The 20300-nt window shown below is 44.5% G+C and overlaps 2 protein-coding genes across 7 annotated transcripts in view; both read right to left on the bottom strand.

Moving 5' to 3' along the window:
- The window catches only part of C12H8orf89 (chromosome 12 C8orf89 homolog), a 46152-nt gene extending 35345 nt beyond the window's left edge, over positions 1–10807 (bottom strand). The window contains exons 1-2 of one of the 5 annotated variants that reach the window (XM_070481074.1): positions 10562–10701; positions 8343–8480 (exon numbers count right to left, since the gene is read on the bottom strand). The gene's annotated coding sequence lies outside the window, so the exon portion shown is untranslated. Of the gene's footprint in view, positions 1–8342; positions 9755–9787; positions 10524–10561 lie in introns of those variants that run through there. The other 4 variants (XM_070481078.1, XM_070481075.1, XM_070481076.1 and 1 more) reach the window with 4 other exon arrangements.
- A 5426-nt stretch (positions 10808–16233) lies between these two features.
- Positions 16234–20277, bottom strand: RPL7 (ribosomal protein L7). 2 transcript variants are annotated; one of them, XM_014853768.3, is made up of 7 exons: positions 19401–20277; positions 18503–18614; positions 18045–18211; positions 17362–17499; positions 17134–17243; positions 16616–16825; positions 16234–16298 (listed from the first exon to the last, which is right to left on the bottom strand). In XM_014853768.3, the coding sequence occupies exons 1-6, from the start codon at positions 19412–19414 to the stop codon at positions 16617–16619; spliced, it is 750 nt and encodes a 249-aa protein (XP_014709254.1). In that variant the 5' UTR covers positions 19415–20277; the 3' UTR covers positions 16234–16298; position 16616. The 2 variants fall into 2 exon arrangements, with proteins under 2 accessions (XP_014709254.1, XP_044624004.1); XM_044768069.2 differs by having other exon boundaries at positions 19193–19432.
- Positions 20278–20300: the final 23 nt, after the last annotated feature.

Below are 20300 nucleotides of genomic sequence, written 5' to 3'. Positions count from 1 at the left end.
AGATGAGCTTAGAACATCTTGTCATCCCAGAAGTCTAGGAATCTTTAAAAGATGACCACAATCATGGTAGTCACCAACTTGAAGAGGCTCCAAGTAACCAAAGATGACAGTATAAACATTAATGAGAATATTAACTGCAATCAATTGAAATACATTAAATATGTATAATACATAAATGCACAATGATACTCTAAAAACAAAAAAAAAACCCACCTCATGATCATCTTTGGAGGGTATTAAAGAATCAACTAGATTTGAAACCCAGTATACATAAGGAAAGAATCAAGCATTTACCTAAATGAATGAAGATAGGGAAGTTTCTCTTCATAGACTATCCCAGCTAATAAATGAAAGAATGGTAGTATTAAAATATCACAATTTTGCAAACCTTAACTAATGGATCTTGGCAATTGTGATGGTCAATTTTTTTTTATTGAGTTAATGATGAGTTACAATCTTGTGTGATTTCAGTTGTACATTAATGTTTGTCATTCGTGTTGAAGGTGCACCACTTCACCCTTTGTGCCCACCACCCACCCCACCTTTCCCCTGGTAGCCACTAATCTGTTCTCTTTGTCCACATTTTTAAATCCCTCATATGAGTGGAGTCATACAGAGATTATCCTTCTCTAACTGGCTTATTTCACTTAACATAATTCCCTCAAGGTCCATGTGATGGTCAATTTTATGTGTCAACTTGGTAAGGCTCTGGTAGCCAGTTATTTAATCAAACACTAATCTGAGTGTTGCTGTGAAGGTATTTTGTAGTTATGGTGGACATCTACAGTCAGTTGACTATAAGTAAAGGAGATTACTCTCAAAAATCTAGGTGGACCTTGTCTAACCAGTTGAAAGTCCTGAAAACAAAACTGAGTTTTCCCTGAGGAAGGAAATTCAACCTCAAGACTGCAGCATCAGCTCCTGCCTGAGACGTTCCAGCCTGCCAGACAGCCCCCACAATCACATAAGCTAACTCCTTGAAGGAAATTTCTTTACACACACACACATACACATACTGGTTCTGTTTCTCTGGAGAACCCTGATGGATACAGCAATGATCATCGATGGTGCGTCAGATCGTAAGGGAGACTCGACACACGTACACCTGATGGAGTGATACCTAATAAGTATTCTTGTCAAACAAACCAACAAACCTGACTCTGATCAAGCCGTTAGATCTAACTACCGAACTAAAAGAAATACAGGGGACAAAGGAACAGATTAAATGATATCACAGGGATAAAACCAGCAAAAGCAGATTGTGGAGTTTTGACCTGGGACAAAGAATCTGGTTCTTTCAACCAATAAATTGTTAAAAATAAATTGAGAAGTGGGAGGGATAATCCATAGATTAAAAGAGATTTAAGAGACATAACGAACAGTTGTAATGTATGGACTTCATTAGATAAATTGTAAAAACAAGATACTTTATGAGGCAATCAGGGAAATTTGAGCACTGACTGGATATTAAGGTGGGTTAATATTTAAGATTTAACATGAATTTAAGATGTAATAGTGGGTTTTGTTTTTAAAATAGTGGTTTGAGTTTTCAAAAGAATTATCTCTAGAGACATATACTGAAATATTTATGGATAACATGATATAATGTCTGGATTTGCTTCAATACATTGGGAGCAAGAGGGGGAGGGTGGTGGTGAGAGGACAGACGAAACAGGATCAGCCGTGAATTGTTAATTGTTGCAGCTGAGGGACTGGAACATTGGATTTTATTATAGGACTCTTTCTACTTTTGGTTATGCTGGGTATTTTCCACAATTAAAACAAATACAGAACTGAGCTCCAGCTTACAAGAAGAAGGAAGGGGATAGAGAGAGGCATCCTCTCTCGCTTGAAAGTCACTTCCCAGAAGTCATGCACATAACTCTGCTTACAACCCATTGGTCACAACTTAGCCAGGTGGCCACGACAAAAAAGAGAGAAATGTAGTCTATGGTGGGTATCATGTACCCAGCTGAAAATCCAGTCCCTTTACTAGGAAAGAAGAGGAGCGGGCACTGTGAGGAAACTTCAGCAGTCCCTGCCATGGTGGCTAAGGTAGAATATCTATTTACAATTGGAACATTTCATTCCCTCCCTCCATGTCTGATAACACAATACACGATATATATAATATCGGTCCATCAGAATTTGAGCATAAGGGATCATGGGTATGACAGAGTTTTGGTTATTATGCCACAATTCTCCCTAAAACACTGACGATAAGTTGTTGCTCTCCTAAATTAAGGCAAGATGAAAACTCCTCAGTTAACTATAGGTCAACTACCACTATGGTAAACCACACAGTAACAATAGTCTGCGACAAGAGAGAATTTCCCCGAGCCCAATACAAGAGAGACATTTCAACAATCAGTATAGTGTGATCTGCACTGACAGCAAGGAGTGGCAGAGGCACAATGTGCCCTTCCAAGAATGTGGGCCCCACGCTCTTCCAGGCACCCTCTGATGCCAGAGGATAAATTCTCCATCCATCCAACCTTTCAGAGCACTTAACATATGTAAGTAGAGTTAAATAATCATCTAAGTGTTCCTCTAGACTGTATGCTCAGTACTTTGTCTGCCTGCTTCAATGAGGCACAGCAACAACCCGGCTCATTAAGGGGATCACTTGATGTAGTCACTTCATACAGCACCCCGAACCGAGGAAGCAGCAAAAAGTTTTAGATTTTACCATATTGTTCTTTTATAAGATTAGCACTACTCAGCACTTTAAGCATATTGCTTTAAAAGCAGACTTCTTAAAACAAAAATTTTTAAATGTAATAAAAAGAGGCTTCAAAACAGAGCTCTGGTTAGATCTATGTATATTGTTGGAAGAATTAAGAAGGTAAGAGGCACCTGTTAAGAGATGGTAAACACTGAAGCCAACACGAAGATGTCAACGGAAAGTCGTTTGGGTTAATATAAGAACCTTCATTAAGAACCTATAGTATCAAAAAATCTTTAATTTCTGATAAAGGATGGAGGTGATGGGGAATGCAATTGTTCAGTGAAATGAAAAAACAACTGTTTAGGGGCCGGTCGCGTGGCTGAGTGGTTGGGTTCCTGCACTCCGCTTCAGCGGCCCAGGGGTTTGCCGGTTCGGGTCCTGGGTGAGGACATGGCACCATTCATCAAGCCATGCTGAGGCAGCATCCCACATAGCACAACCAGAAGGACCACAACCAGAATGTACAACTATGTACTGGGGGGCTTTGGGGAGAAGAAGAAGAAGAAAAAAAAAAAGATTGGCAACAGATGTTAGTGCAGGTGCTAGTCTTAAAAAAAAAAAAGAAAAACAACTGTTTAAAAATTTTTTGTTTTTATAAACAACCTCAGTCATTGAAGTAAAAATTCATTCTTATGGAAGGAAGATTTCTGGAAGTAGAATTGTCCATAGTTCCCCATCTCCAAACTAAAATCTAAAAATGAGGAAGGGAGAGCCAGTCCTGATGGCCTAGTGCTGAAAGTTTGGCACTTTCACTGTTTCAGGAGCCCGGGTTCAGTTCGTTGTCCTGGAACCACACCACTCATCTGTCAGTAGCCATGCTGTGGCAGTGGCTCACATAGAACTAGAAGGACTTACAACTAGAATATACAACTATGTACCGGGGCTTCGGGGAGGGAAAAAAAGAGGAAAATTGGCAATGGATGTTAGCTCAGGGTGAATCTTCCCCAGGAAAAAAAAAAAAAAGGTGAAGTAGAAAAGGAAATTAATTTTTAAAAATGAGGAAGGGAATGAGAGTAAGTCATTGAAAATTTAGTAATCATGACTTTTTCAAAGTCAGGTCTAGAAATCTATTAAAAAAATATCTTACTGCCGTCTGAATTGAGATTCTTACTTGAGAATTAAAGGACTGGTGAAACAGAAATCATGGATTTAGGGACCTATAAGAGACATTATTCCCTAAGTTTTGAATTAAACAGTGAGATTTGGGAGAGTTAAATGGCTTGCCTCTAATGTATATACAACAGGGAGCAAAAACATAGTTATTAATTTTATCAAATTCTCTTTCTTTAGTGGGGAGGAGAGATGGACAAGGGAAAGCAATTATAGAAGTATTAAGCTCTACCAAAATTAAAAACAAGAAGCATGCAAAATATTAGAGAAAGCAATTTTTAAAACTATTATGCAAAGTTCCTATCTGTATGGAAGTATTGCCCATTTCCCAAAATTCGTAAGCAGTTAATTTGCCAATTTGTGTTTAAATATGTAACTCACCGGAAGAGCTACATTTAAGCATTCCCTGAGTTAAGAACCTCCCAGCCTGTGAATTAAGGAATGAAGAAACGAAGAAATAACCGAAGCAATGGCTTCTACAAGACATCCCCATCCACCTACACATCCCCAAGCCCTTGATACTTCCCCATTCCTGGATGGAGAAAAACATTTATTTTCTTGTTAAGCTTTCTGTGCCTCAGTCTCCCTACCTGGGGAACTAAAAATCTCTGACTGACAGAGCTATTGTGAAGTTTAAAGGTAACTTAAGAAAAGCACCCAGGGTCGGCCCTGTGGCTGAGTGGTTAAGTTCTCCCATTCTGCTTCGGCGGCCCAGGGTTTCACCAGTTCGAATCCTGGGCGCAGACATGGCACCACTCATCAGGCCATGTTGAGGTGGCGTCCCACACGCCACAACTAGAAGGACCCACAACTAAAATATACAACTATATACTGGGGGGGATTTAGGGAGAAAAAACAAAAAAACAACAACAAAAAAGGAAGAAGATTGGCAACAGTTGTTAGCTCAGGTGCCAATCTTTAAAAAAAAAGGAAAGCACCTAGCTAAATGCCTAGTACACTGCTTTAATTCTCAAACAAGAATCTTCAGACTACAGTAAGGTATGGTTATACACAGAAACAAATGATAGCTACTGTTATTATCATAATCATCAATACTATTACTTTAGGCCAAAAATTAACGAATTCCTGGGGTACTGGAGGTATTGCTTGACTCAATCCCTCTTCTTCTCTTTCTCTTCTCCTTTCAGGGTAAGTATGCAACCCTGGACCTCTCCTGTTCTTTTTCATATCGTCCTGTTCTTGCCTTATGTTTTCCATGCCTTCATCTCCTTCAATATTATAAAATTACATTTTTTTCCATGATCTTCTATTATTTTCAGTTTTGTGGTACAAATCTCCCACGTGCTGCATCTGCCAAGTCTCCTTCCTTGTGGTCCATTTCCTTATACAATTTATAGTCACTGACTGTGCTCATCTTTAGAGAGATTGCTATCTACAGGAGTCCAGTGTTCCCTGAGCCATGGAAATTTTGCTATACGTCTCTGTATGTGCTTTCCATTGGTCTCTGCCCGGGCTTGGGTTTCAGATGCATCAGACCAGTTAACATGCCCATTTCTTGGACTGTAGACCCTGAACCATGTAGTAACATGAATTCAGACCCCAGACTTGAGCTGGCACAGGGTATGAAGCTCTAACATCCAGCAGCTGACACTTCCTACCATAGTTCAAGTGGATGGCAAGCTTCCTTGCAGCCTCCACAGGCCATGGGGGAGTATTTTTCTAGTTATCATCTCTACGTGAAGGCACTTCTGGCATATCGTATTTTTCAAGGGATGCACTAATACATATCCATTCCCACACGTTCTTCCTTCAATGTGATGTTGACACTTTCATCAAGAGGTGAGGTCTGTGTTCCCCTCTCTGAAAGTAACTTCCTCAGTCAACAAAATGCAGTAGAAGTGATGGTGTGATTTCCCAGGGGAGGTCATAAACAGTGATACAATTTCTACTGGCTCGCTCTCTCAGGGCACTCATCTCTGAAACCCAGGCACCACTTTGTGAAAAATCCAGCTGACAGGAAGAGGCCACCATATAAAGATTCCAGCTGACATCCACAGCTGAGGTCTCAGTCCACAGCCAGCATCAACGGCCAGACACAGGAGTGAAGGAGCCTGCAGGTGATTCCAGCCCCCAGGCTTCAAATCTGCCAGCTGAGGCCCCAGATATGTGAAGCAGAGCCAAGCCGTCCCGCTCTGCACCGTCCGAATTCCTGACCCGCAGAATCCAGGAGCACAATAAACGGTTGTTTTGCACCACTAAGTTTTGGAGGAATTTGTTATGCAGTCATAGTAACCGGAACAGTACTCCTTTGTGACTTCCAGCTTTCGGCAGATGCTCAACAGTGGGTTCCTATGCGAACATTCCTTCATTGCTGGCCCCTGGGGATTTCCTTCTCCTGGTTCCTAGCTCAGCCACATAGCCATAAATCAATATATTTTACCCAGCATTTGAAATATATGGATGCAGAATGGAGTCCCTTCCATGTCAGCTCCCTCTGTCACACGGTCCAGAAGAATAACTTTTCAAACGATGACACAAAGAACTGAAGAATTTCATTTCTTTTATATACAAAGATACTTGAAAATCAAAAAGAAAGCAAACCCTACGGTGTATTTAACGAACAGACAACTCATTACAGAAAAAATACAAATGGTCAATAAAAGGTCATCTTCACTAGTACTCAAATAAGCAAAATAATATGAACTATGACTTTCACCAATAGGTAATAGGAAATAGGCACTCCTATGAGGTTTCAGTGTGTGAATCGGCATAATATTGCCAGAGAGAAATCTAGCAAATATACGTCCTTACAATTTTACATGCTCTTGACCCAGCAATTCCACTTCCAAGAGTTTATCCTAAAGGAATAATCATTGACCCATACAAATATTTATCTTCAAGGATGTTAAATCCTATATTGTTTATAATAGAAAAGAAAAAAGGCTGAAAATAACCCAAACAGCAGATGGTAAGATTATCTTTATTTTTAGCTTTATTTAAAATAACTATCAAATGAACATAAAGGCGCGTTGTAAATTCATTGAGAAAGCTAGTTATTTATTTATCCACAATGCCAGTCATTCTGCTAGGATGTTGAAATACAAAAATGATTAAGATACAAAAGCATACAGTCTATTGGGGGGAACAAAGTAAACAACTACAGTTCATTATGATAAATATTAACGATTATGTTTAAATTCTGCAGTACAACAGAACCTTTGATAACCTAATCAGATTGGGCAAGTAGGAGAGTTTTTTTTTTTGAGCAAGGAATGATCAAGCTAAATCCCACAGGTTTTTTTTTTTTTTTTTTTGGTGAGGAAGATTGGCACTGAGCTAACATCTGTTGCCAGTCTTTGTCTCCACCCACCCCCCCGCCCCACTCCCCAAGGCCCAGTACATAGTTGTATATCCTAGTTGGAAGTCATTCTAGTTCTTCAATGTGGGATGCCGCCACAGCGTGGCTTGATGAGCGGTGCTAGGTCCATGCCCAGGATGTGAACCAATGAACTCGGGACCTCCAGAGCGACCGTGCAAACTTAACCACTCAGCTAGGGGCTGGGCCCCATCCCACAGGTTTTGATAAGTAGAAATTCACTATGGCAGAGAAGGCTGAATGTCTACTAAGATTCTTGCTCCTCCTGAGAGCAGAGCTGTTGCCAGGAAGCGGCTCCTTTCCTGGGTTTGGAAAGCGAGTGAATGCAAAGTGTAACACTTTCCTCGAGAAGCTTTTCCGAGGCAGGTCGGCTTTCTCCGCACTTTTCCTTCTCCTTCTGCTGGCTGCAGTTAGACAACAGTGAAGTTTGAACGAATGGCAGAGCCTGGGTCCTACCACCAATTGGAAGAAAGCTGCCTGCTGACCAGGAACACCTGCCTTGGAATTGTTATGTGAGCAAGAAATAAACTTTTACATGTTAAATCACTAAAATGTTGAGATCTGTTTGTCATTATAGCTAGCAACATACTAATACGTGTAATTTTTTACTCCCAAGTGTGAATATATGTGCTCACTTACTCCAACATAATCCCTAAGCATGTACTATGTGCAAGTCAATGTGCTGTGTGCATGGCGAATACAAACATGAACAGAGATTCTGCCTTCAAAGAATTTTCTGTCCAAAAGGAAAGGCAGCAGCCACTCATACAACTATCATATAAGGCTAAGTGTGACCTTACAGCCTTAGGGGATGGGGAAGGAGAGACACGTATATCATATTAGAGGAGTTCAAAGGAGGGAGATATTACTTTCACATTTAAGTTCAAAAAAGACTTGGAAGAAACTAGAAGATGATAGTGAAATAGAATTTAACAGGCAGAAATGTGGGTAGAGGCATTCCAGGAAAAGATACAGACATGACAGTGCCATGGAGAACGGAGAGAAGGCTTCAGCACAGTGAGAAATGAGGACATGACAGGCTGCGGCAAGATCACAGGCAAATCTGAATCTGGCCAATGGGGGTCTGTACTTTCTTCTTCACGAAGGCACTGAATGTTCCTGACCAGAGGTGTGGCGTACTCACAGCTGTGCTTCAGGAAGACTAACCTGGTAGAGACGGGAGCCCAGTTACAAGGCTCCTCTACTAGTCCAGGGCGCTCACAGGAGCAGCAGGGAGAACGCGACGGGACCGCTGACGGACTGTGGGAGGCTCAGCACACAAAGAGGAGTCAGAAATGACGGAAGCTGTGAACCAGGGCAAGGAAGAGAATTATGGAAGCACGAGTTCAATAAAGAGGAAGGGCAGTCTGGGGGCGGAGGGCAACAGGAGCTCAGCTGTAGATAAAAGGCATACAGGACATTCAAGTGGAGGTATTTAACCTGGATCTAAGCTGTGGGAACTGAGGACAGGTTTGGTTGGGAGACGAAAATTTTCAGAGTTACCTATTTACTGGTAAGCACTAAGGCAGGACTGGATTAAAGTTTCCAAAGGAGATTTAAGAGACAGAAGAAAGCCAGATTCCATCAAAATATACACAAGGAGGAAGATAAAGAAAAGGCAGGGTAGTGATTGGAGAGGCAGATGATCCAGAGGAACCAGGATCCTAGGAAGCAATGGACCATGTGCACCTCTGCAGGAGTTAGTAGAGAAAGGAGCTACTGATCATACTGTAACCCCAAATACACAACCTCATCCAATCCTCAAACACTGCAATGAGACACCATTCCCTGTCAGTTACTGACCAGGAATTCACAGCCGATAAAGAACACAAGCACTGGAGTAAAATGAAGCCGGATTCTAATCTTGATTCTGCCCTTCAATAGCTACATGACCACAGAGTCACGAAGAAAATAATACTGACTCTCAGAGAGTTAGTGAGGATTAAATTTTAAAATGCATGTAATGTGTTCAGTACAGTACAGGATGCGTAATAAACACTCAATAAGTGGAAGCTATTGTTTTAATTGATAGTAAACACGGGTTTTTTCCTCACCACAGCCTGTTGATGTAAAGGTAAATCAGTAAAGACTTTCTGGAAGGCAAGATTCTACATCTGACCCAGCAATTCTGATTCAAGGAATCCACTTTATAGAACCGTTCTCATGTGTAGGAACGTTCATCGTTGCATTGTTTGTAATAAGGCAAAATTGGAACCAAGCTTAAGGAGGAATGGTTACATAAATTTTGATACATCTATACCATATGATCATACATCTACATGATACATCTATGAAATATTCAATGCAGACCTAAGTAAACTGATAGGAAAGGTATTTTCCATATCTTAAGTGAAAAGGTAATTTCTCAAAAGAATCTATATATGACTCCATTGATGATCAAAAAGCGAACGAGAAAAGAATGGAAGGATACACACTAAGTTAGCAAGTGTTACAAAGTAAAGAGAGCTTTCACCTCTAACTCTATATACTTCGGTGCTGTTTGAGAAGTACTAATGTATCATAATGTAATTTCAAAAATGTAAGAACTTAAAAAAGTAAATGTCAGAAGTACTTTTGAAGAAATGCCATTGTAAGGATGGATTTAAACTTACCATTAACAATGTAGATACAAAGTCAATAAAGAGGAAGAGCAAGGATTCCCGCGCCCCAGAGAGTACAATACCCTGAAGATGGTTGCAAATTGCATTTCTCTGGAGAGAGAGTCCACACTTTTCATGTCTATGACCCCCAAAAAGGTTGTAAGGGAAAATGACCAGTACACTAGAACAGACTTTCTGCATTACACAAGTCTTTTCCAGTATTTTTAACCCCTCGTGAAAAAAGCATACGTAAACAGACTAAGCATGGGTAAATCAGAATCGTACAGAGTGACACCGGCTGTGAGAACCGGGCCAGAGCTATCTAGTTAACCGGGTCAGCGCCCCGAGTCCTGGCCCACGCGGCACGTGCAAGCGCGGGAAGGAGGGTGTTACAGCGGCGGCGCCCTCCCGCTTCGGCTTATCCCCGGGAGGGGTGGCGGGCGCGCTCGGAGGGCACGTGCACTCGAGAGCGGGACGCGTGTGCTCGTCCGCGCCGGCAGGTGAACAGGGTGGGCAGCGCGGCCCGGCCCCGATCCCGAGGGCGGGCCGCTTCCCCTGGGGGCACGCCCCCCTCTCTCCTCCCGCGCCCCACGCGGCCCCGCGCGCGTCCTCCGCCCGGCCCGCCCCGCCAGCTCCCCGCGGAGCGCGCCAGGAGACTCCCCGGAGCGACCCACAGCCTTGCTAGGCGAGTTTCCCCTTCTCGACAGGGGCCGGACGGCTGGCCGCGGGGCCCGAGCCCCCTTCCAGCCCGAGCCGGCGCGGTGCCCCGGGCTCTTCCGCACTCACTGTCCCCGCAGCTCCGCCGCGGAGGGGAGGGCCTCCTTCGCGTGCGCGGCCCGTGGCGGTGGCGCGCGGCTCCGGGGCTCCGGCAGCGGGGGCAGCGGGCAGCGCGGCAGCCAGCGGCGGCCCGGCGCCGAGCCGAGCCCCCGGCCCAGCGAGGCGGCGGGGCGGGGCGGGCCGCGGCGGCGGGACGGGCCGGCCGGCCGCGCGCTCGCACGGGCGCTGCTCTCCGGGCGGACATGCTCGGCGGCCGGCAGCCCGGCGACGCTCCGGAGCGCGGCGCGCCCGCCGCTCGGCCCCGCCCGGCCTGGCCCGGCAGGGGGCCCCGGCGGCTGAAGCCCCGCCCGCCTGACACGCGCTGGTTGCTAGGTGCCCGCGGCTTCCGGGCCGCCGGCCGCGGGTGCAGGGGCAGGTAGGGCGCCGCGCCAGGACGGTGCTTGGGCGGCCGGAAGGCCGCTGGGATTCACTCGACAGCTCCTCAAGGGTGCCGCCGCCTTAGGGGTCCCTGCTACAGGGGGTGGGGCGGGAGAGGGTGCTGAAACAAGGCTAGGTGAACAGGGGTCAGTGGTGACACAAGATCAGTGGAGCACGAAAGTTGGGCCGTGCACCATAGGGTGGCTAGTGGGCAGCTGGACGAGGTTGGTGATAACCAGTTTTTTGGGTTGCATTTTTAAGATTCAAACTAACCAGGCTCTCCAAAGTACTGATGAGTCTGGACCTTTCCAACAGCTCAGCTATACCTGACTAGCCCAATCTTAGGTAAGTGACATAGTCAGCCCCGAGTTCCCTCACCATGCCCACCCGAATTCCATGTTCCATGCCTCCTTTGTCTAGGTTCTTTGGTGAGGAAGCCTAACACCCTGACTTGCACAGTAGGGTCTCAGCGTCTATGCTCTTGCCAAATTGTCACAAACCCTCTGCCTAATGTCTTGACCCCTACTAGGGCTGCAAGTTGAGCCCTGTTCCTATGGTTTCAGATCCCACAAAGCTCCTGAAACTGCTCTCAGCACACTTTTCTGTGTTCAAGCTTGAGGCTAACCTTTCCTAGCTCCTCTGGTCAAGAAAAACCAACTCAAATTAGACCTGGAACCTACTACTACTCCCACCACTTACTTAGTTACACAATCCCAGGAGAGGGAAAGTTAACCCCTGGTCTAGAAAAAGGGGATAATGGTATACTTACCTAGTAGAATAGGCTGCACATTAAAAACCACAGAGAACTTAAAGGGAAAAAGCGTGAAGCCCATCCCCAAACCAATTAAGAATTCAGTTCCAGGGTTGCACTCAAAGTGGAGAAGCAACAACCTAGGATTATGTGGATTAAGTGTACACTAGCGCTCAATATGTGACCACATGTTTATTATTAAATGTTCTGCTTTTGAGTTTTGCTGTCACACCCTCCACTGACACTCTCCCAACCCTAAGCCTCAGCTCCTGCTGTTCTGTCACCAGGTGCCCAAATTCTACCTCCTTTATGAAACTTCCCAGTGCTCCCAGCACGAACCACCTATATTCCCCTCAGATTGTTCTATTTTCATACTATTGTCCCTACACAATAAAACTCATTTTTTCCCGAGTCCTCCTGAGTAAAACAAAATCTCTCTCTCTCCCCATCAACCCACATTCCAGCCCCTACCCCTCCTCTCACCATTCCCCATCAAAGGAGGACTACAACGTGTCAACTGGAGCTTCAAAATTTTAAGTGGCTGTTGCCTTAAGCTTGATTAACTCAATTAGAAAAGCAAGAGGCCTGGAACGCACCAGGCAGCATTCTGGGTGCTAGAATAGAGAAGGCTAGGTAGGACTCAAACCTTATATAGACCCTAAGCTTGAGGAGTGGGTGGGAAAGCAACAGATGACAGAAAAAGTATTTCAGATACTGAGAGGTTATGAAAAGAACAGGGTTATATGAAGAGCTGTCTCAGAGACCTTTTTTCCCAGGATGAAAAACAAGCCAAGTACACAGACCTGAGGGCTGAGTGTTCCAGACACAAGATTACAGGCGCCGAGACCCTACATCAGAAGCTTGTCTTTTCTGAGGAACAAGAAAAAACGTAGCTAGGAGCCATAAATGAAAGATCAAATGGCCCTCCCAAATGTTTCCCTGCCCTAATTCCTGTAACCTGTGAATACACTACCTTATGTGGGGACTTTGCAGATGCACTTAAATTAAGGAATTTGAGATGGGGAGATTATCCTGGATTATTCGGGTTGCACAATGTGATCAAAAGGGTCCGTGTAAGAGGGAGGGGAGGACCAGAGCCAGAGAGAGATGTTGGAAAGATGAAAGCAGAGATTGCACTTTGAAGATGGAGAAAGGGGCCACAAGCCAAGAAATGCAAGCAGCTTCTAGAAGCTGGAAAAGGTAAGGAAATGGATTCTCCCCTAGAGCCTTCTGAAGGCAGGCAGGCAGGCCTGCTGACACCTTCATTTGCCCAGTGAGACTGATTTTGGACGTCTGACCTCCACAACTGTTAAGACAATAAACCTGTACTTTGTCGTTAAGTTTGTGCTAATTTGTTACAACAGCAATAGGAAACAAATACTTAGTGCCTACTGTATTTATGTCAGGTACTGGGGAGGATAAAAAGGCCGGCCTCAAGTTTACTACCCAAGAGAAGGGAGCCATGTGTATGAGAGCAACGTCACGGCTGGTTTGACACCAAATATGTAAAGAGAAACAGCAGAGGCAGATGGCTGTCAATCTTCCCCTGGAAATGGGCCCCAGACACCCCAAGAGGCTGTCACATCCTAGACATCCCAGTAGCACTTCACATTTATGTTATGTCTATTTTGCCCATTAGATTGATGCATGAAAGCCGAGGCTGCTTTGATTTGTAAGCCCCTGCTAAGTGCTCGCTACATTACACAGTAAACAGCATTTACTTAGCACTTTGAGCCAGGCACTGCTCTAAGCATTTTACATGACCTGATACATTCAATCTCCATTAAAATCCTGTGAAATAAGGCACGACTATTTTCTCCATTTTGCTGATAAGGAAACAGAGACTGATTTATTAGCCCAAGCTATTAAGTGGACGCTGGACATGAACCCAAGCAGCCTGGCTGGAGCCAGCACTCACTCCAGCCTACCACAAAAGCACCTTCACAGGTAAGTGATCCTGGGTAACATCAGCTAAAGGCTGGTGAGTGCAGCGGACAACCCAAGCTCAGGAGGACTGGGCTAGCGGGGGGTGGACCTAACAAAGGCTGGAACTCGGAAGGGTACAAATGTGAGGTGAGCTTTTGTAGAAGCAGAACCTACTGGGTGGCCCAGACTTTCAGGAGGGCTAGTTAGACTTCCAGTGGATGGTCCCTTCTATAAGGTGACACTTCTAGAAGTGGGTTTTCTAAGTAAATAAGGTGTTAACTTGTGTTTCAATAGGTTCTAACAGTTCACAAACTATTTTCATGCCTATTATTTTTAGGCCTCGTAACCCTGTGAAGGCGGCAGACTGATTATCCAACTTGACCCCACTCTCCAAAGTGCCTAGGTTCCTTAATTCTGAAGCAAGTATCCGAGTTCTCTGACAATCCTAAATGTCTGCAACTCCTCCACACTCCCACTCTCCCATACATGTACCCATCCTCTGGTCCGCTAGCCCCATTTGGGAAGTAATTTATATGGACAGAGCTAGAGCTGTATTGCCAGGACTGAAAACAGAAATGTGTCTGCAGAGAACACGTATAACTGATACACTCTGTCCATTCTTTATCCTAGATATTCTAACAGTCTTCCCATCCTTCCCCAGCTTCAAAAGCTTTCCTACTTTAGCTCGTGTGTCACTGTTCATGGATAGTAACAAACGTCCCACTGGAATGTCGATACTGGGAGAGATTGTGAGTGTCTGGGGACAGGGGGTATATGGGAACTCTGTACTTTCCACTCAATTTTGCTGTGAACCTAAAACTTCTCTAAAAAATTTTTTTATTTTTCAATTTGTTTTTTGGTGAAGATTGGCCCTGAGCTAACATATATTGCCAATCTTCCTCTTTTTGCTTGAGGAAGATTGTGACTGAGCTAACATCTGTGCCAATCTTCCTCTATTTTACATGTGGGGTAGCGCCACAGCGTGTCTTAATGAGCAGTGATCCAAACCCACAAACCCTTGGCTGCCGAAGCAGAGCTCACAAACTTAACCACTACACCATCAGGCTAGCCCCAAAATTAATTTTTAAAAAAAAACCTTTGTTAGGGGCCAGCCCTGTGGCGGAGTGGTTAAATTTGCATGCTCTGCTTTGGCAGCCTGGGGTTTCACTGGTTTGGATCCTGGGTGTGGACCAAGCACCACTCATCAGGCCATGCTAAGGCAGCGTCCCACACAGCACAACCAGAAGGACCTACAACTCTGTACTGGGGGACTTTGAGGAGAAGAAAAAAAAGGAAGACTGGCAACAGATGTTAGCTCAAGTGCCAATCTTAAAAAAAAAAAAAAGCTTTGTTCAATACCACCACACCACTTTTTAGAGTGCCCCTTCTATTTATTACTATCCAATTCCCAGTAAGCCATCTGTACCACTTTATTCCAGTAACTAGATATCCTTTCTTCTGAGCTACTTCTACCTTTCAGGGTACTGGACGTGTAGAAAACTGGCAACTACTGTCTACCTACCAAAGCAGTGAAACAAAACAGAATATGTGATTTCAAAACTTAAACTCTTAGGCTCCACCTAGAGATTCACGTACAATTTTTTTGTATGTCCAACTGTTTACTAAGACACAAAATTTCCTGTAAAACACTGACACACTCAGACATGTAACAATGATTTTATAAATTAAAGAACCTTAATTTCTCTCCAGAATTCACTGACCCTAAACTCACTAGAGTAATAGCTTCCAAGACCACAGAATTTAAACAAATTCTTAAACATATTTGTCTAGCAACTTTCAAATACTACAAAGTAACAACTCTGGTGTAACATGTCAGGAGTTAATAGGGCGTCCGTTTCATACTGCATTTACTCTCGTAACAATCAACGAGGACTAGAAAATTTCTACTTTTATTGTATGCACTTCATCTTACACTCTACAGTTAAGATTTTCAGTTCACTAACTCTAGCTGAGATGATACATAAAACACAAAGGAGCGTTACTTATAAAATACCAAAACTTTCTATGTCAGGTTTTCACTCACTAGTTTTATGTGCTCCAAAATAACCTGCGTCCATGGGCACAAATTTCATTTCTTCTCTCCTAATATACACAATATGTAATGGAATTATTAAAAAGTCACCTGAATTACAGGAAGATGCAAAACAAGAAAAAGAACATAAAAATGGAATGCAAAAGGAAAATGACACATTTACGCGGTACTTTATAGGCAAACCATAGCCTGAGAAAATGGAATTTCAGCAACAGAATTTATTTTTATTCATAAAATGAACTTTTATTACCTTACCTATAAGTCATGCACAAAGGCCTGTGAAATGGGCTTTCTGAGAATAGACCCATTTTGGTTAACTCAATAGCACAATTCAAAAGTGAAAAATTAAGATTTCTTTTTTGTAAAGAAAGTCTTTAATAAACCCGAGGAATGTCTTTCACAAGATACAAACTGGACCCTAGTTTTGCACTCAACCGGCCGTTGATTTGGCTTACTTTCACCACATACCTAGAAGTGCCGCACCAGGAAGGGACGGCAGAGGCAGGCTACCAGAAAGTCACCAAGACAACAATGTTTCAATTTGAAAGAAGTCACTGTTTATTTACTGACCAGATTACAAAAATAATCATGGTAGATACCTGAAAGGGAAAAAAAACAAACCCCATTAAAGAAACGACCTTAAGAGTTAAGAATTAACATAAATGAGGAAATTACAAGAAAGTACCAATTCAGTTTCCATTTTTAAGTAGGGAAAAAACCCTGCTTTTTCTTCCCTCCATAAATGTCCTCAAAAGTAAGGACTAACCAAAACTGTAATCATAAAATGGTTGAGTTTTTTCCCCACTAAAAATATTGATTAGAACTCAAACCCTTACCAATATATAATGGACAAAGTTCAAGATTATCACATTTTCTCTAGTATTAAGTAAATTTCTCTCAGGATGCAGTTGCTCACCTTAGTTCATCCTCCTAATAAGCCTGTTGATCTGGTCTTCCCTGTTGCCAGCATCTCCACCTTCTACAAAGTGGGTGGTCTTCTTCTTCATTCCCCCTCGTGGAGAAGATAGTTTGAAGGGCCACAGGAAGTTGTTCGCTTCTTTGAAACGTTTCCCAACAGTATAGATCTCATGAATCAGATCCTCCATGCAAATGATGCCAAATTTACCTGAACAGTTAAGATTACTTAAGTTATTAACTTTGCTAATGGTTTAATCTTAGTAAATTTCAAGGCATTCAACAAGCAGTTGTAAGCTTTGACATAAAGAGTACAAGTAACCAGAGTAAAGCAGCAACGAGGGAAATACATGGCTTTATTTATAAAGATAAGGTTCAAGCCAATGAAATCATTATCTTGCATTTTTTGTAGACTTAAGCATTATAGGGAAGGTCTGTAATAGAAATGGAGGGCCACAAGATACCAGAAAAACATCAATTTCGTTTACATAAATTTTCCCCCCAACAGGCACAACCTACCCAGAGATCGAGCAATCAATGAGTTATCTGTCAGGGCAATTCGCTTCTTGTTAATTTTGCCATAACCACGCTTGTAGATCAATTCATTTACTGACTTCAGGTTCGGGTACCTGAAATACGAAAAACAGACATAAACGACCAAAGAACAAAGTTATCACTGTTAAAATACCTAAAATTCATTTTGCTGACAGCCCATTTTCCAAACAGAAATCAAAGGAACAGACTTACCCCCATGCGATATATGGTTCCACAATCCTCAGCATGTTAACTGAAGCCTTGTTGAGCTTAACAAACGTGCCGTTGAAGATCTGGCGAAGGCGGAGCAGCTGCAACACCTTTCGGACCTTTGGGCTCACACCATTGATACTGCGGTGGAAAAAAGATCACAAAATTCATTTGACTTTGATCAGAATTTTTATTAATAAAGGACAGGAAACTAACCATTAGAATTTCGGACAAGTCCAACCTGAACAGATGGGCATCCTCTCGTGTTAAAGACCACTGGCGTTTTCCCTTTAGTTAACTAAACTATTCTGTCATCTCTCCCAACTTGCCTCCTCCCCAAGTAAACTGTCTTTCAACACATACCTGACATTTAAAACTTGCCCTGACCCTTATGCTGGTTTCCTCATTTTGTATGCATTTTTGTTATAGCCCTTATGAGGCTACATTTTAACCACTTCTGAAGTTAATCTCCAGGACAGCGAACTCAAACTAGAGAATGATAGAGGCTTTGGGCACAGGGCTTGCAACTAAATCATTAAAGTAACTAACTCCTGCTTGTTCTAGCTAATCCTCCAAATTTTTATTCCAATGTTTCAGAATCAAGGTCCCCAGCAGTCATGTGAAGTTTTGCTGAGATTGCATAGCTTTCCCTTTTAAAACCAGAACGCAGTAAAAACTGAACTCACCCTCTGATCCTGATGACAAACGCCAATTTGGGTTCTGCAGGTACATAGAAGTTGCCAGCTTTTCTTGCCATCCTAGCCATTCGGATCTCAGTTCTGTACATCTGCCTATACTCCTTGTGATAGTGCTTAGCTTTTTCATAGATGAGCTTCCTCCTTGCCTTTCGAAGCTGAAAACCAATTATCATTATTCATCTGACTTTTAGCTCCCAAATACAATTAGCAATTCTAGTTTTGGAAAAAAAAAAAAAACCCGCGTGGAAACCTTTCTTGTCAGGGTAGGCATAACACCCCAAGAGACAGACTCCTACCTTCATTCGAGAAGGCCACCTTAAGGAGCTAACCAGGCTCACTGGGACAGCAGGTGAAGTAAACAGGTCTTGCTAAGAAGATCACCTCATTTCTATTCCTAACCCCAAGGCTGCTTCTCACATTTAAACGTCTCAAAAACTTTTCCTTACCATCTTTTGGGCAAACTTCTTTCTCAGGCGCTTGATCTTCAGCTCTGCGAAATTCCTTCGCTTTTTCTTAAGAGTTTCTGGTACATCAGGGAGCTTCTTCTTCTTCTTCTCCCTGGCAGTAGCAAACATCGGAATGAACAGTCCCACAGGCTCTCGGCGCCGCATCACTCCCATTCTGTACCGAGCACACTTTGTCGTCTAACACAACTACTGTCACTGGCTCTAAGCACTTGCATCTTTAGCTGCCCTAGCTTGCTACGCTGTAAGACGCAGGTTTTACAGAACCTCTACGCCAATAACCCTCCCCTGGAACACGGACCGCTCGACTTAGACGGCAGTCACAAACACAGCAGCAAATAAATCCCCACTTAACCCACGGTCAGTCCCGGCCTCCCAAGATAAAAACATCCACAGCAAAAGCTAACAAAACGTACAGGCTGCAAGACACTGATTCCTAGACTCCTAACGCGTCTTACAGAGCTGAGGAGTCTCAAAAAACCCTCAGAATCCAACTACCGCCTGGCTCGAGTCTCAAGCTCCACATGCTGCAAGCAAAGGCCTGCCGGCAGGGACGCCCGAGCCAGCCAAGCGCCAGCTAAGGACGAACCCAACTCAGAGGTTCCGCGCCCCCCTCGGAAGACGAAGGGCTGGACACCCAGCCACTTGCACATACACTCAGCTCTCACTCACACTCCTTCCCGGTCTCTCCACCACCACCTCCGCCCCAAGGCCGCCGGCATCCCATCTTCGCCTGAGGCCACCACTAAGGTCACAGACCGTCACAAACGCACAGATAAGTGGACAAAGGTACAGGCTACAGTGGGGTTGGGGGAAAATGAGACAAAGGGTCTCCGGCTTTGGAGATGGAGAAGGATTCTCGAGACGAGCGGCAACTTACTCCGCGCCCTCCATGGTTCCAGTCGGAAAAAGAGGAAGTCAGCGCTTGCGCACTGTCCACTTAAAGACGGCGAGAGAGAAGCCCCATGACTCATAGGTGTCCCAGGATAAGCCGGAAAAGAACTCAGAACTGACAACTCGCCTTGCAGACGCAAACTTAAGAACTGCCTGATTCAGCCTCTTACAGTCAACTTTTTAAAAATTTATTTGGGAATAATGCATGCACTGATTAGACTCTTTAATCAAGTATGACAAGAGCAAAGAGTGCTGACACTGACTACTCGGGGTCCTAGTGCCTAGGCTGCGTTGACAGGGTAAGACTCGAATACCACCCAGTAATGTACGCAAATGACACGCCGCACGGGTGCGAACTACAAATCCCGGCATGCATCACTTCCACAGCCCGCCCGGCGGGAGGGCGACGCTTGACCGGGAGTGTAGGCTACCACCGCGGTGGTGATTCCAACCAGGGAAAATGAGAGCCTTGGCCCACGTTCCAAAGGGCTAGCTGCGACTCTAAGTCGCTCCCGAGACCTGGCTTTTGATCGCCTTCTAGGTTCTCTGCGTGGTCTCAGACCGGCACCCCGTGGCCGCGCTGCCGAGGTCCTTCTCTTGGTTTCGCCAGCCTGCAGGGCTGTCTTCCGCAGCGCCTGATCGCAGGCGGCGCCGTCCTCAGACTCGCCAGGTTAACGAAAGTGGCGAGACAGGAACAGGCGAGGACCGGACGGCGAGAGGAGGATGGCCGGAGCACTGCCGACCGCCGGGGCTAGCAGGCGGAGGCGGGGACACCCCGCGGCAGGGGGCGTGAGCCGCGAAGGGAGGTGCGACGAGGGCTGGAGGCTGCGGCCACGGCCATGTGAGAGGGGCTGCCCCGCCGCGGTTCGGCGGACGACGGGCGGGC

The sequence above is a fragment of the Equus asinus genome, chromosome 12 (assembly GCF_041296235.1).
Source record: "Equus asinus isolate D_3611 breed Donkey chromosome 12, EquAss-T2T_v2, whole genome shotgun sequence".
Taxonomy (NCBI): Eukaryota; Metazoa; Chordata; class Mammalia; order Perissodactyla; family Equidae; genus Equus; species Equus asinus.
The sequence above is the reverse complement of the archived record's forward strand: the minus strand, read 5'-3'. Positions and strand labels throughout refer to the sequence as shown.